The 16752-nt window shown below is 44.1% G+C and overlaps 2 protein-coding genes across 5 annotated transcripts in view; one reads left to right on the forward strand and one right to left on the reverse strand.

The window, feature by feature from the left end:
- Positions 1-10052, forward strand: part of snx9b (sorting nexin 9b) — a 35409-nt gene extending 25357 nt beyond the window's left edge. For both annotated transcript variants that reach the window (XM_027155381.2, XM_027155382.2), the window contains 9 exons: positions 1182-1312; positions 1400-1506; positions 2212-2315; positions 2390-2467; positions 3099-3175; positions 5135-5224; positions 5323-5437; positions 5551-5642; positions 7233-10052. In XM_027155381.2, the coding sequence (XP_027011182.1) occupies positions 1182-1312; positions 1400-1506; positions 2212-2315; positions 2390-2467; positions 3099-3175; positions 5135-5224; positions 5323-5437; positions 5551-5642; positions 7233-7280 (842 nt within the window). In that variant the 3' untranslated portion in view covers positions 7281-10052. The remainder of the gene's footprint in view (positions 1-1181; positions 1313-1399; positions 1507-2211; positions 2316-2389; positions 2468-3098; positions 3176-5134; positions 5225-5322; positions 5438-5550; positions 5643-7232) is intronic.
- A 709-nt stretch (positions 10053-10761) lies between these two features.
- si:ch211-203k16.3 (fibrinogen-like protein 1) overlaps positions 10762-16752 on the reverse strand; it is a 16471-nt gene continuing 10480 nt past the window's right edge. For 2 of the 3 annotated variants that reach the window (XM_047801564.1, XM_047801563.1), the window contains exons 3-7: positions 14618-14852; positions 13055-13192; positions 11935-12151; positions 11601-11799; positions 10762-11182 (exon numbers count right to left, since the gene is read on the reverse strand). In XM_047801564.1, coding sequence (XP_047657520.1) covers positions 11036-11182; positions 11601-11799; positions 11935-12151; positions 13055-13192; positions 14618-14852 — 936 coding nt within the window. In that variant the 3' untranslated portion in view covers positions 10762-11035. The remainder of the gene's footprint in view (positions 11183-11600; positions 11800-11934; positions 12152-13054; positions 13193-14617; positions 14853-16752) is intronic. The other variant, XM_047801565.1, reaches the window with a different exon arrangement.

Here is a 16752-nt window from a genome sequence, read left to right on the forward strand (position 1 = left end):
GTGCACTCGTGTGTGTGTGTGTGTGTGTGTGAGTGCACTCGTGTGTGTGTGTGTGTGTGAGTGCACTCGTGTGTGTGTGTGTGTGTGAGAGCACTCGTGTGTGTGTGTGTGTGTGTGAGTGCACTCGTGTGTGTGTGTGTGTGTGTTCTCGTGTGTGTGTGTGTGTGTGTGTGTGTGTGTGAGTGCACTCGTGTGTGTGTGTGTGTGTGTGTGAGTGCACTCGTGTGTGTGTGTGTGTGTGAGTGCACTCGTGTGTGTGTGTGTGTGAGTGCACTCGTGTGTGTGTGTGTGTGAGTGCACTCGTGTGTGTGTGTGTGTGAGTGCACTCGTGTGTGTGTGTGTGTGTGAGTGCACTCGTGTGTGTGTGTGTGTGTGTGAGTGCACTCGTGTGTGTGTGTGTGTGTGTGAGTGCACTCGTGTGTGTGTGTGTGTGTGTGTGAGTGCACTCGTGTGTGTGTGTGTGTGTGAGTGCACTCGTGTGTGTGTGTGTGTGTGTGTGAGTGCTCTCGTGTGTGTGTGTGTGTGTGTGTGTGCTTGTGTGTGTGTGTGTGTGTGTGTGTGTGTGAGTGCACTCGTGTGTGTGTGTGTGTGTGTGTGTGTGTGTGAGTGCACTCGTGTGTGTGTGTGTGTGAGTGCACTCGTGTGTGTGTGTGTGTGTGAGTGCTCTCGTGTGTGTGTGTGTGTGAGTGCACTCGTGTGTGTGTGTGTGTGTGTGTGTGTGTGCACTCGTGTGTGTGTGTGTGTGTGAGTTCACTCGTGTGTGTGTGTGTGTGAGTTCACTCGTGTGTGTGTGAGTGAAATAGTGTGTGAGTGTGTGTGAGTGCTATCGTGTGTGTGAGTGTGTTGCTGTGTGTGTGGTGCATACCTTGTGTGTGTGTGAGTGAGTGCACTCGTGTGTGTGTGTGTGTGTGTGTGTGTGTGTGTGTGTGTGTGTGCGCTCGTGACACACACTGCCCCTGACCATAACTTTCACACACAGATGAACAATGTGTTTTTTCTGATCAGAGAGCTGGAGATGATTTAGTAATTCGGAGCATCTGCTGGTTTTGCTGCTCTCTCTCTCTCTCTCTCTCTCTCTCTCTCTCTCTCTCTCTCTCTCTCTCTCTCTCTCTCTCTCTCTCTCTCTCTCTCTCTCTCCCTCTCTCTCTCTCTCTCTCTCCCTCTCTCTCTCTCACTCTTAGGACGTTTTGAGGAGGAGTTCATTAAGATGCGTATGGAGAGGCTTCAGGCCTGGATGTCCAGAATGTGCCGGCATCCCGTGGTCTCCAACAGCGACGTCTTCCAGCTCTTCCTCACCTACAAGGACGAGAAGGTACAGAGAGGGAAGGACAGATGTTTATACTGCACACACAGCTGTCTGTAAGGATGCGTGAACTGACGGTTTGTTTGTGTCCCACAGGACTGGAAGACGGGGAAGAGAAAAGCAGAGAAGGACGAGACGGTCGGGGTGATGATCTTCTCCACCATAGAGCCGGAGGGACTGCAGGACCTGGAGCTGCTCGAAGTGTAAGTGTGAGGTCTCGCATCTCGCTGCTTCCTTTTACATGGTGGTGTGACTCCATGTCTATTGTCTTGTTGCATAAACCTACGTTTTAAGAAGCTGACTCATGTTCAATAACACTTAATGCCACCAAAACTATCTATCTATCTATCTATCTATCTATCTATCTATCTATCTATCTATCTATCTATCTATCTATCTATTGTGAAATTTATTTATTGTGCAATATGGTTTTAATTTAATTAAATATTTATTTATTTATTGTGCAATACAGATCTATCTATCTATCTATCTATCTATCTATCTATCTATTTATTTATTTATTTATTTATGAAATCTCATTTATTTTCTTGCCTTTTAGTAGAAAAACCTTTTTTTTCCCCCCATAAACATCAAACCAGCATCTATGAAGTCAGATCCAAATAAAACTCGCAGACCAATCAGGAGGCTCGTTACTGACCGAGCTTCGTGTTATTAACAGACACGCGTTCGCCGCCTCTGCCGTTGTAAACGTGACTGCGCTGTTCTCGGATCAGAGGCGCTTGTAGAGACACTTTAAAAATGTATCTCGCGCTCGTCTGCGGAAAACGAGTGCAAAATTGTCTGGTTACGTTTCTGAGGTTTTTTTTTTTTTAGATGTAGATAAAGATGCTGAAGGCTGTGTGTCATGTTCAAACCCGTTGTGTGTGATGTGGTGTAATGTTTGTTAGCGAACAGAAGTGTGAGCAGTTCAGTCGGTTCACCAAGGCGATGGACGACGGAGTGAAGGACCTGCTGACTGTGGGACAAGAACACTGGAAGCGCTGTACAGGCCGTGAGTGAAGAACCTCCCACATCTCTGTGGTGCTTTGTGTCTTTAACACTAAACATGTTCATTTCCTCCATCAGCTCTGCCCAAAGAGTACCAGAGGATCGGGAAAGCCTTCCAGAACCTGTCCTCTGTCTTCAACAGCAGTGGATATGAAGGTCTGGTCTCCTTTCTCTGCCCATTCAGCTCTCTCTCTCTCTCTCTCTCTCTCTCTCTCTCTCCCTCTCTCTCTCTCTCCCTCTCTCCCTCTCTCTCTCTCTCTCTCTCTCTCTCTCTCCCAGCTTTCTCACTCGTCTTTCTCACTCGTCTTTCTCTGCTCTCTCTCATTTGCTCTCATTGTCTTTGCTCTCTCTCTCTCTCATCTCTCTCTCTCTCCCTCTCCTCTCTTTCCCTCACATCTCTCTCTCTCTTTCTCTGCTCTCTCTCATTTGCTCTCATTGTCTTTGCACTCACTCTCTCTTCTCTCTCTCTCTCTCTCTCTCACTCTTTGTCTCCTCTCTCCTTCTCTCTCCATCACATCTCTCTTTCTCTATCTCTTTGTCTCCTCTCTCCATCACATCTCTTTCTCTATCTCTGTCTCCTCTGTCCCGCCTTCTCTGCATCACATCTCTCTCTCTCTCTGTCTCCTCTCTACCACCTTCTCTCTGCATCACATCATCTCTCTCTCTCTCTCTCTCTCTCTCTCTCCCTCTCTCTCTCCCTCCCTCACCTCTCTTGTTGTACAGACTATGTGGTTGAACCCTAATGAAAGGTTCTGGTGTAAGTGTGTGTTTGTGGTGTTTCCTTTAGGAGAAGCTACACTCACTGACGCTCTGACAGCAGCAGGGAAGACCTACGAGGAGATCGCTCAGATGGTGGCTGAGCAGGTACGCTGTTCTTCACATAACACTGTTAATATAACACACAATATAACGTGTGTGTGTGTGTCGGGGTCACGATTCATCACTGACCGACTCACAGCCGTCTACGTCTCCAGTTCAGCTACGTTACTATTTACACTTTGACCCTTACTTCATTCTCCAGTTAAAGACAATTGCAGATTCATCAAATTTGACTTTCTTTATTCTTCCTGCTGCCTTTTCCAGACGTCTGTGTGTGTCGTCTTTGTTCGGATCCTTGTGTCCTTTTATGTACATGTTTTGTGTTAATGTAAAGTGAGTGAAAGAACATGATCTGAAGGCAGGAGATATTTATCTGATATGGTGTGAGCTCAGCTTCATCGCTCTGTACTGTTTACTCCTCCTTTATGTGTCTATGTTTGTGTTTCCTGTAGTCTTCTCTCTTTAGTAAACATCCACAGGCTCAGGATGAGAGAAGCTCCGGTCTGGGAACAGGATTATCTCTCCATTTTTTTTTTCCCTCTTCTTCATCAAACCCTCTTTCTTTACCTGTTTATTAACTTGCACGGCTTTAAGCTCTGAACGCTATAATATACACCTACACACACCCTGCTGATTGATGTGTGTGTCTGTCCGTCTCTGTGTGTGTGTGTGTGTGTGTGTGTGTGTGGTTTTTCATTAGCAGTGTTTCAGCCTACAGGTGAAAGACATGGAAAGTTTTATAGTAGGTGGATGTTAGTCATAGTTCTGATGGAGAGCGACATTGATTGAGGGTTATATAAAATGTTCAGGGTCTCTCGCTCACACTCTCTCTCTCTCATATTTACTCTCTCACACACACTTACTCTCAATCATTCACTCACTTACTCTCTCTGACACACTCTCTCATATATTTACTCTCTCACTCACTCATTCACTCACTTTTACTCGCTCTCTCTCTGACACTCTCTCTCTTTCTCTCATATATTTACTCTCACATTCACACATTCACTCACTTTTACTCTCTCTCTCTCTCTGACACACTCTCAAACGTAGTCTATCAAACTCGCTCATTCCCTGTCACACACACCCAGTCACACTCTCACTTCTTTAATCCTGACTGAGAGCTGTGTGGGTGGGTGGGTGGGTGGGTGGGTTTAATAACCTAATATTTGCAGGGTTTCCCGCAGAAAATTTGTTAGATAAGGCGGAAGGGGTGGGCGGGGCACGGGGGCGGGGCGTCTTTGTGAGATAGACCACAGACTCTGTACTACATTTAACAATTATTAAACAGGCACGTGCAGCCTAGCTAGCAGGTGAAGAACTCGAACAACAAAATCACCAGCTAACTTACTTTAAATTTGCAAGAACTATAGACTAATACAATTTGATATGAATTGATATGAAAGTGACCTACGGCTAAGTACGGTGACCCATACTCAGAATTTGTTCTCTGCATTTAACCCATCCAAAGTGCACACACACACAGCAGTGAACACACACACACACACCATGAACACACACCAGGGGCAGTGGGCAGCCATTTATGCTGCGGCGCCCGGGGAGCAGTTAGGGGGTTCGGTGCCTTGCTCAAGGGCACCTCAGTCGTGGTATTGCCGGCCCGAGACCCGAACCCACCACCTTAGGGTTACGAGTCAGACTCTCTAACCATTAGGACACGACTTGCAATAACAGGCTTACATAAACCCAAAACACAAGTCCACTTACAGTTCTCACGGACACATGTTTTATCAACTGGCTAGTTATCCTCCAGAAAGTGACGGACCACGTCTTTCTCTCGTTTCGGCCGTGTGGCGCACGTGCCCGCTCGCGGTGTGAAGCGCGTCTGCGCTATTCTCCGAGATGCACTTGACGGCCTTTTGTGCAGCGGAATTTTAAATTTTTTTGGACGACCTCGTTAAGGCGGTAGGGTTTCCCAGCTTTGGCGGGCCGCCTTAACTGAAAAGTGCTGCGGGAAACCCTGATTTGTATCTTCTCCATTTACAGCCTAAAAAAGATCTTCACTTCCTCATGGAGACCAACAACGAGTACAAAGGGCTGCTGGGATGCTTTCCCGACACCATCGGAGTCCACAAGGTGTGTATAAGGAGAACTGGCACCAAGCAGGAAGCTGATTAGAAATGAAAAAGGAGTTGTTGTGTCTTAACGACTCGTCTGTGATCGGATTCCTGCAGGCCGCCATAGAGAAAGTAAAAGAAGCAGACAAACTGGTGGCCACCAGTAAAATCACCTCTGGAGAAAAAGTCACTATGGGGAAGAGAGCCAGCGTGATGTCTTATGCATTACAAGGTAGACACACAAAGCTCTATTTAATGTCTAATTCAGATTAAAGCGGCAGTGTGTAAAATTTACAGTCCTCTGTACTCTAAACTCATATCTGTGGAATATCTTTGGTCCTGCAGCGGAGATGAACCATTTCCATAGCAACCGTATCTACGACTACAACAGAGTGATGCAGCAGTACCTGGAACAGCAAGCGAAATTTTACGAGACGGTAAATCTGCATGTTTATACAGTTACACAGAGAAATATGGGGACGATAACTTTACTTCATAGCTTTGTGTTAGATGTAGGAATGTTTTCTGTTATATAGAAATATATAGAATTTTACATTAACGGCACTGAAGTGTTGTACCTTAAAGCCTAAACACCACATTTATGTAAATATGTGTGTGTGTGTGAGCGAGTGTGTGTGTGTGTAAGCGAGTGTGCGGTCTTGTGCGTGAGCGAGTGTGTGTGTGTGATTGTGTGTGCAATTGTGAGTGTGCGATGGTGTGTGTGTGTTTGTGTGTGCGCGATGGTGTGTTTGTGTGTGCGCGATGGTGTGTGTGTGTGCGCGCGATGGTGTGTTTGTGTGTGCGCGCGATGGTGTGTGTGTGTGTGCGCGCGATGGTGTGTGTGTGTGCGCGCGATGGTGTGTGTGTGTGCGCGCGATGGTGTGTGTGTGTGCGCGCGATGGTGTGTGTGTGTGCGCGCGATGGTGTGTGCGCGCGATGGTGTGTGCGCGCGATGGTGTGTGCGCGCGGTGGTGTGTGCGGGCGAGGGTGAGTGCGCGCGATGGTGTGTGCGCGCGATGGTGTGTGCGCGCGATGGTGTGTGCGCGCGATGGTGTGTGCGCGCGATGGTGTGTGCGCGCGATGGTGTGTGCGCGCGATGGTGTGTGCGCGCGATGGTGTGTGCGCGCGATGGTGTGTGTGCGATTGTGTGTGTGTGTGCGATGGTGTGTGTGTGTGTGTGTGTGCGATGGTGTGTGTGTGTGTGTGTGCGATGGTGTGTGTGTGTGTGCGATGGTGTGTGTGTGTGTGCGATGGTGTGTGTGTGTGTGCGATGGTGTGTGTGTGTGTGTGTGCGCGATGGTGTGTGTGTGTGTGTGTGCGCGATGGTGTGTGTGTGTGCGCGATGGTGTGTGTGTGTGTGTGTGTGCGATGGTGTGTGTGTGTGTGCGTTGGGGTGTGTGTGTGCGTTGGGGTGTGTGTGTGCGTTGGGGTGTGTGTGTGCGTTGGGGTGTGTGTGTGCGAGTGATCGTGTGTGTGTGTGCGTTGGGGTGTGTGTGTGTGTGTGTGTGCGATCGTGTGTGTGTGTGTGCGATCGTGTGTGTGTGTGTGAGTGATCGTGTGTGTGTGTGAGTGATCGTGTGTGTGTGTGTGTGTGTGTGTGTGTGAGTGATCGTGTGTGTGTGAGTGATCGTGTGTGTGTGAGTGATCGTGTGTGTGTGAGTGATCGTGTGTGTGTGTGTGAGTGATCGTGTGTGTGTGTGTGAGTGATCGTGTGTGTGTGTGTGAGTGATCGTGTGTGTGTGAGAGTGTGTGTGTGTGAGTGATCGTGTGTGTGTGTGTGTGTGTGTGTGTGTGTGTGATCGTGTGTGTGTGTGATCGTGTGTGTGTGTGTGTGTGTGTGTGTTCGTGTGTGTGTGTTCGTGTGTGTATGTGTGTTCGAGTGATCGTGTGTTCGAGTGATCGTGTGTGTGAGTGATCGTGTGTGTGTGTGTGAGTGATCGTGTGTGTGAGTGATCGTGTGTGTGTGTGTGTGTGTGTGTGTGTGTGTGTGTGTGTGTGTAAATTAAAACAGTTTTTTGTGGTTACAGATTGCTGAGAAGCTGAGACAGGCTCACAGTCAGTTCACTACCATGTAAAGAAGAGGCCTGAACTGCATCTCACACCCAGGGGGCGCTCACTCTCTCTCTGTCACTCTCTCTCTGTCATTCTCTCTCTCTTTGTGTCATTCTCTCTATCATTCTGTCTCTGTCACACTCTGTGTCTGTCACTCTCATTCTGTCTTTCTCTCGCTCTGTCACTCTGTCTTTCTCTTTCTGTCTTTCTATCATTTTCTCTCATTCTCTCTCTTTCTCTGTTCCTCTTTTACATCTTTACTTGTCTTTGACCTCAGTGCCATAAAAAGATTATGTTGATCTCAGACCAAAGGAGGTTTGGTAAAATATCACATCCTCATTTAACATGAAAAAACCATTTGTCTGTAATGTTCAGTTTTTAGTCAAGCTTTTCATCCCAAAAGGAGCACAGATGTACCACACACACACACACACACACACACACACACACACCATCACTTGATTTTTGTGCTGCTAGCAGGAGAATCTGATTTTTGTTTTTTAGCTGAATTTTAAAATTCGATACATAATTTCACAGCGTAAATTTGCATGACGTACAAATTTGAATTTCGTTATATATTTAATTTTGTAAAACGTCGTTCCGGCCGATCAGCAGTCAGGACATGATCGTGTGATGAAATCTGGAGGACTGGAAAAGCAGAGGACGTGACCATGAGGTCCGACCTTGTGTCATTTATACATCGAGCGTTCATAGAGCATTCATAAGTGTCCAAAGTATAAGTGTAAGTCTGCAACGTAACCTAAAGCTTTGAAAGATCTATAGAGGTGACCTCATGACATCAGGATGAAGAAGAACAGACATCAGTGTCCCGTTCAGGAGACGTTTCAGGAGCGTCACCGTGAGATTTATAGCCTTTTATTTCCCCTCAAACGGCACATTCGTGAAGCTCGTGCTTCTTAATTAAGCGACAGAGATGGTGAACTTGTGCTGCCTTGGAAGTGGGAAATTCTGTTATTTCTAACTACAAAGAGGTAAAGTTTCTGTTAGAAGTGCGATGAGTGACGTATATGTACATGTTTCTTCTCGAGATATTAAAGTGTGTGTGTGTGTGTGTGGTGGTGTATACAGTATACACTCTATACTGAGTGAATATATATATATATAAATAACCTTCTCTTTAAAATATATATAGACACACACATTATTTAGATATAAACACAGTATAGAATATATATTATTTACTTTAGATCAGTCACCAATACGGATAATGTATTATATAGGTATACACACACACACACACACACACACGTGTATATACTGTTTGGAGGAGAAACGTACACGTCACTCATTACTTATAAAGATAAAGGAAGGAAGTTCTGCTATATTTACACGTGTCGATCGGCCTCACTCACTGAGCCCAGGGTTGAGAAATCCCAGCGTTTGTTTTTATCGGGTTATTTTTTCCCTAATCAGTTAAAGGGAACCGAGTTACGGCGGCGAGTCGACCGCAGAGACGGAGCTCGGTTCCACAGTCAGGAAGGTAAACAAAAAGCTCAGCGAGGGAAGATGTAGCGAGACGAGGCTTTGTAATCCGTAAGATGGAGGGTGGTGTAAGTAACGAATAAAACCTTCCACGTCGATGTTACAGCATCACTTTCAGCTCGGTGTGACGCAACAGGGAGCCTGGAGTCTGTTATGTTGTAATAGCTGCACATCCTGAGGTGTCGGAATCCTGTATCACGACCTCAGCTCGGAAACGCGTCGAATCATTTTTATTTATCCAGCGACGCCGGCGTACGATTAATCTGTAACCGCTCCCTTAATGTCTGCGTGTGAATTAAGTGGCTTGGTCGCTATAGTAACGGCTACAAATAGGTTTTTTCCCTTTTAATTAGACAAAAAAATTTAATAACTTACTCCTGATGATGATGATGATGATGATGATGGATACTGACGGTATGTTCGATTCATAATAATTAATAATACTATAACAGAAATCCTGACATTCGCTTCTGAGTGTTTTATGAAGACCCGATGTAGAAAATAACGTGACCAAATTTGTTACGCCAGAATTGAACACTGAATTTTGTATTGAACTGAGTTTTAAAACTTACATTTCTTTCTTTCTTTCTGAAAATAAATATTCCAGTGGCACAAATAAACGTCATGACACGAGGGATTGAGATTCAAAAGGAAAGCAAAGAGAGAGAACGATGAGGTGAAGCTTGTGTGTGCGCCTTACACACTTTTCCTACAGCATCTTGTTTTTCTTGTTGGTTTGTTTTGGAGTCCCGGAGGTTTCTCCTCCTCACCGTGCCTTTAAGTGCTGAGGAACTTCAGCATGCATCATACGCTATGCACTTTCCAGTCACAGTGCCAACCTACAGCAAGCAATGTGTTATAACCTGTGTATAAACTCTCTCACTCACACACACACACATACACCTGATCACGAGTCTGGTTTGTAAGCATCTGAAGGAGGGCTGGTCCTTTTTGCACGTGTTTTTATCAGTACCATACAAAAATCTACAGTACAGCCGTGTTTTTTTTTCTTTCTTTCTTTCTTTCTTTCTTTCGCTCCAAAGAAACCCATCTCTGTGCAATCTTTCCTTTTCCTTCTCGAGCACTTCCTCCTGACACGAGCGTATATAGTGGGGTGTGTGTGTGTGTATAAATACGCATTTTATATGTCAACAGCTGCACGTGCTTCAGTTCCTCATGTATCATTATGTATAGCGATGTCTGAAATCTTATTTGCACCCTAAATGACATTTAAAGAAAAAAAAGCTACAAAAGTAATTCTGATGATTTAATAAACTTTGATTTGTATTCTCTTAAGGTGGAATTATTTTGTGAGCAGGGACTCGTGTCTCTCTTTGTCTCTCTTTCACTCACTCTGTCTCTCTCTGTCTCTCTCTCACTCACTCTGTCTCTCTCACACTCTCTCTCTCTCTGTCTTTCTCACACTCTCTCTCTTTCTCTCACTCACTCACTCTCTCTCTCACTCACACTCTCTGTTTCTCACTCACTCTCACTCACACACTCTGTCTCTCACTCACACTCTCTGTCTCTCACTCACTCTCACTCACACACTCTGTCTCTCACTCACTCTCACACTCTCTCACTCACTCTCTCTCTCACTCTCTCACTCACACTCTCTGTCTCTCGCTCTCTGTCTCTTTCTCTCACACTCTCTCTCTCTCTGTCTTTCTCACACTCTCTCTCTTTCTCTCACTCACTCACTCTCTCTCTCACTCACACTCTCTGTCTCTCACTCACTCTCACTCACACACTCTGTCTCTCACTCACACTCTCTGTCTCTCACTCACTCTCACTCACACACTCTGTCTCTCACTCACTCTCACACTCTCTCACTCACTCACTCTCTCACTCACACTCTCTGTCTCTCGCTCTCTGTCTCTTTCACTCACACTCTGTCTCTCTCGGACGAGGTGGCATGTGAGCAGAGTGTTAATGAATGGATGAAGCGGTGTATTGTTTTAGGAACGTGGGTCACATGCGGAGACGTATCAGATGGGGGGGCTGTTCTCATTCACTTTAAATAAGATATGTCAATCATATCTATACATTTCTATACAAGCTAAACTGATAAGTTTTAACAAAACAAATGTAAGAGTCAGTTATTGAACTTGTTGAAGGCTGCAGGGATGAAAACCACTCTTTATGTCGTGTTTCTTTGAGGCCTAATTTGGAAGTACCACAGCATCCTTCCTCTCCTTGAAAAAAAAAAAGTGCATTAAGTGACATCACCATCCGGGCCATCGGTGTCGTCTCCCTCGTGCTGTGATTGGCCTGCTCAGGGTGACAGGTGAGGCCGGAAGGTGCGTGGACGGATCATCATGGTCACCTTACGCAGGGAGTAATAGTCCGAGTCCTTCCAGGTGAACCAGACGATCCCGTTGGGTCCCAGTGCATTTTTCCCCTTCGGAGTGTAGCGTCCACCCTGAAGAGCGCACAGAAAAACACCTCACGTCAACACCACGTTACAGACAAGACCTGAAATCTGTATGAAAGTAAAATAATACAATGCGAGGACTTTTGTAAACTTTTAAACATAAGACACCTGAAAAGAATTTAAATAAATAGAGTACACTGTGATCCCTCTCTCTATATATATATGTGTGTGTGTTTGTTTGTCTATTCATTTATTTATTTATTTTACAAGTTTGTACATCTTTATAATTCCTGATTGTTATACGGTACAGTCAGATGGTGCGGTTTCTCCGCCCCGGACATCAGATCACAAAACAGTAGAAATGAGGAGAAGTCTTTAGTACATCTTTAAAGCATGAGATGAAACGACTTCCTGAGAAAGAACCGTTGCCGTAGATTAGAGTACAGAGATGTAGAAGGGTTTTTACTTTGTGGTAGACGCCGTTGAGGTTGGCATAGAAACACTGGTTGTACCACCAGCCTGCGTGTGAGATCTCAGCGCAGATGTTTCCTGTGTCCGGCGTGCTGAAGTCCTGCTTGTCGTGATACCAGCTGAACGAGTCTTCGACTGTGCCGCTGAAGCCCGATACGTGAAGCCTGTACTGGGCCGCTTCGTCGTCAATCCTGCTACCACACACACACACACACACACACACACACACACACACACACACACACACACACACACACACACAGTTAAATCAGGATTATAGTTTATACACGTTATTAAAGATAACGACAGGCAGTTTTATAACTCCTCACTTGAAACTTTGGTAAAGAGCGTGTTTGTGTTTTCCGCTCCAGTCCTCCATGTCTATACGCAGCGTGTAGTCTCCCTGAGTGGACAGAGCATGGATGTGCTGATTTCCAAGCCAGTACTCATTGTGCAGGTCTCCAAATCCGTCCTTATACTCCTTCCAGCCCCGGTCAAATTTCACCGAGCCGTCCTGCCGACGCTGGATCACGGTCCAGCCGCCGCCTGGGAGACAAACAACACTAAGAAGTGTTTTACGGTTAAATAAACCTGTGGGACAGTCTCCAGCTTTGGATCTTAACTCTATCTACATCGTGGTTGTGTATGTGTGATAAACAGGCTTAAATATGCTTTCTTGTACTTAAAGGTGGGGTCTCCGTTGTTTGAAAGCCAATGTTGACATTTGAAATCATCAAAACAAAAATGCCCCTAACCCAAATGGGTCCCACCCCTGTTTTGATAGCTCCGCCCACACATACACCAGACAAGTATAACCCAGACAAGTATTATGGCAGAACCTGTTGGGGCGGCTGGCCGAGGGGAGATTTTTATTAATAAATGAACACAATAAGTAATATTATGGTAATACAGATGTGTTTTTGTAGTACTGTGTGTTGTACAGTGAAAGGTTTAGCTCCGTTTCACACGGAAGACGTTCAGTTCTCTCCAGCGCTGGAAAGCTGATCCTATATTAACACGTCCTACTTCTTGCCTTATCGTAAGTCTTTCTTCTCTTTCTTTCTTTGTTTTAACCTCTATGTTAATTTTAAAACCGCTTTCTGCTAATGTCACACATGCGCACTGAACACTCTCTCCGCCCATACTGACAAGACACGCCCCTTTCTGCTCATTGGCTACACGTTAGTTTTGATTTGTTTGTCAGCCCAACGCAATTTTCTGAAGCATTTCTCAAACAACAGGCACCCCACCTTTAATCCTGATTCTTCATAACAGTTAAAACTTTTCTAATGAGTTTTTGTCTGACTCAAGAAACAAAAACACAACTTGCTCATCAGCTGCCCTTAGACTCAAATGATCAGGTAGTTTAGTGGTTAAGATGTTGGGTGATGAACAGAGGGTTGTGAGTTCTAATCCCACAAAAAAAAAACATTTTTTACACGTGTTTACCGTCCGTGTCCATGTCGCAGTGAACCTCCACAGGCATGGCTCCTAACGACGGCACCACGGTGTAGATCCCGGACCTCCGCACGCCGTTGTAATAGATGGAGGCGCAGTCGATGGGGCAGTTTCTGACACGCTGCATCTCTACAACACAAACACATCTTTTATTAGATTAGATTAGCTACGTGAATAAGTTCATCAATGTTGGACAACTTAATTCATCATGATAAATAATTTTTTTATAAAAATATGATTTCAAATTTGAATAAATATTCGAATAAACATCCTTATACACTGTCCATGGAAAAATATATATAATAAAATATTTCTCAATGTGATCTTTTAAATAAAAGAATCCTACAGTCATTGTTTATTTTGGAGATTTACTTAATGATGCCGTGCAACGTTTCTGAGGAAAATATTCGTTTCTGTTATTGTTTACGTTTCTAATTTAAATAAGAACATCCATTAAGACTTTAAATCAAAATGTGAATTTAAATGGTTTACATTCTGAATATTTATATTTCTGTAAAACTGTTGGTTGAAAGCGCTACACAAAATGAAAAATGAACTGAACTTTCTGACCAATCAGAACCGAGCAAACCTGCTAACTGAAGCAATTTCCAGATTAACCACACGAATGATTTAAAGGTGGGGTCTCTGTTGTTTGAGAAATGCTTCAGAAAACTGAGTCGGGCCGACTAACAAAACTAACCTGTAGCCAATGAGCAGAAAGGGGCATGTCTTGTCAATATGGGCGGAGAGAGTGTTCAGTGCGCATGTGTGATTTTAGCAGAAAGCGGTTTTAACATCGACATGGAGGATAAAAACAAAGAAAGAAAGAGAAGAAAGACTTACGATAAGGACAAGAAGTAGGACGTGTTAATATAGGATCAGCTTTCCAGCGCTGGAGAGAACTGAAGGAGCAGGAAGTTGGCCACATATTCACAGGTTGGAGTTTCCCGAGTCAATAACTCCTGAGCTAAACACTGTTACTACACAAATAACACCTCTTTTCTATCGTAGTAATGTAGAGAGGCAGCTACAACCGCGTTTTGTGTAGTAACAGCGTTTAGCTCAGGAGTTATCGACTCGGGAAACTCCGACCTGTGAATATGTGGCCGACTTTACTTAAGACGCCGAGGCGCTTTTTTCCTTCTCGATAGGTGAGTAACGTTGGTTTTGCTTTGTTACACAGAACTAATATATGCCTTTGTCCTTTACATGATTAAGCTTGTGTGGCATTTTTGCTTGTTTGTTTATCTACAATCGTATCGTTCTTCCCTTCAGCTATGATAAAGACACATTTCTTTCCATTAGTCGCCTGGGTAACGTCTGTATGTGTGGGCGGAGCTATCGATACAGGGGTGGGGCTTATATGGGTTAGGGGCGTGTTTGTTTTGGTGATTTCAAATGTCAACATTGGCTTTCAAACATCGGAGATCCCACCTTTAATGGGAAAAAAATGTTGTGCATGTGTTAGAGCTCCCCCTGGTTGCTGCAACCTTGTAGAGCTTTCTAAACGTCTCCTCCCACTGCTGTGATGTCACAAGTCATTCGTCAGCGTACCAGGGTGCAGGGTGTGCTGGGTGCTGAGGAGAGGGCTGGTACGGACGATGTTGATCATGCACCCGGGGTTCCGGCCAACTTTCTCCACCTTCATGGAGAGGTTATGGATCTGATCCTGCAGGTCGGAGATGAGCGAGCCCTGGATGTGCAGCAACGTGGTGGCCTCAGCGTACTGACCCTCCAGCTCACGGAAGCGATGCTCCTGAGATGAGTTCAGGTGGAACTTTTCCTCACTCTGAGAAAAAAAAAACAGTGAAACACTTTCATGTAAGATTTTGTAGAAGAAAAAAAAAGACCAGAACATAGAAAGCTCTGCCTGAAACGGAGAAACACAGCAAGATCTACAGTTAAGTGCAAAAGTTTGCGCACCCTACAGTATAAAATAAACACCAGTCTTTGTTAGCAGCATTAAGGAATAGAGCACTCGGGTCACACTAACATGCCCACGTTCATCATGTAGTTTTAACAGCGTTCGTGACACATTTTATTCCTCTTACACCACAGCAACTTTTTTTTTCATCTGTTAAACAATGACATCGTAATATTGCAGTTTATTGTCATAGTTTATTCATTCATTTTCTACCACTTATCCGAACTACTCGGGTCACGAACCCATCACAGGGCACACACACACTCTCATTCACTCACACACACACACACTACGGTCAATTTTCCAGAGATGCCAATCAACCTACCATGCATGTCTTTGGACCGGGGGAGGAAACCGGAGTACCCGGAGGAAACCCCCGAGGCACGGAGAGGACATGCAAACTCCACACACACGAATCGAATCGAACCCCCAACCCTGGAACATGCTAACCACTAAGCCACCGTGCGCCCCTGAATCGAGACCATGATCAACATTTTCTTGGCAATCAGAATCACACATTCAACATCAATTAAATAAGGACAATTAAAGATTTGCAAGTTAAGAGGCCAAAAATTTGCATGATTTATAAATCAGAAAATCAGAAACTTCTGTATTTAATATTAAAGGATATTATATTAAACAGAATCCAGACTCTTGTGTATTCATGTTCTTTTCATATAAAACCCATCCAGCTTTGTTCCCAGCTCTCGCTGTGTGACCGAGCTGCACTGCACTGTGTCAGTAAGCTGCTGGTGAAGGGCGACAAGCTTACGAGTGCAGGTACGAGCCCAAGCACATGGAGTCGAGGTCTCCAGCTAATCCTGTTAGCACTCAGGGTCAAGGAGAATCGAGAGAAGAACCTAAGAGTCGAGGCCAGTGTTAGAGTGTTGTAAAGAAATGATAACTAGAGCTGTTTATACATTTCACACAGAGATCCTTCTTATAGAACTACGAGGATCTCAGCGCTTCCTGTTCGCTCTCGGTTCAGGCTCGGCCTCCTGATCGTTAACGAGCCTTAACCACATCCACCAACACGTCATGTTAAGGTTCACGCAAGATTGCTTGATATCACCTAATAAAGAGATATTCTACAGACACTGCAAAAGTTTGTACACCCTTAACATGACAAGTAAATTCATACAATTCTGCAAATATATTTTTTTTTTAAATAATGGGAGATGAAGGGAATGAATTAATAAATACATAAATATGATTTTATATATATATATATATATATATATATATATAAACATAAATATCTAATAATATTCGTATACACAAATAAGTATATTATAAAATTATCGCCATCATTATTTTTATAATAACGCCACATATTTTCTCCCCTTTCCCACTTATTAATAATTTTATTTTTAATTGTATTGAAATTTTATTCAAAGAATTTTGTATTTTTATTTTATTCTTATTGATACTTTTATGACATAGAAAAGCTTTTCAGTATAAATAAACTTTGATTTAATTTCATATAATAATAATAATAATAATAATAATAATAATAATAACAGAACTCATTTCTCAGGCGTTCGACCTACAAATATAAACAAACCTTAATGTTTTTCTATAAGGAGCTTCGTGGGATGGTGTTTTACCTTTAGTTTGAAACCGCTAGAGGCTAAATTCTTCCCAGTGCACCTTAAATCTCAAAACATCTTCCCTTGATCATATTTATTAGTTTGTGATATGTGGAATCTCTCTCTCTCTCCGTCTCTCTCTCTCTCACACACACACACACACACACACACACACA

Source organism: Tachysurus fulvidraco, chromosome 16 (genome assembly GCF_022655615.1).
Source record: "Tachysurus fulvidraco isolate hzauxx_2018 chromosome 16, HZAU_PFXX_2.0, whole genome shotgun sequence".
Classification (NCBI taxonomy): Eukaryota; Metazoa; Chordata; class Actinopteri; order Siluriformes; family Bagridae; genus Tachysurus; species Tachysurus fulvidraco.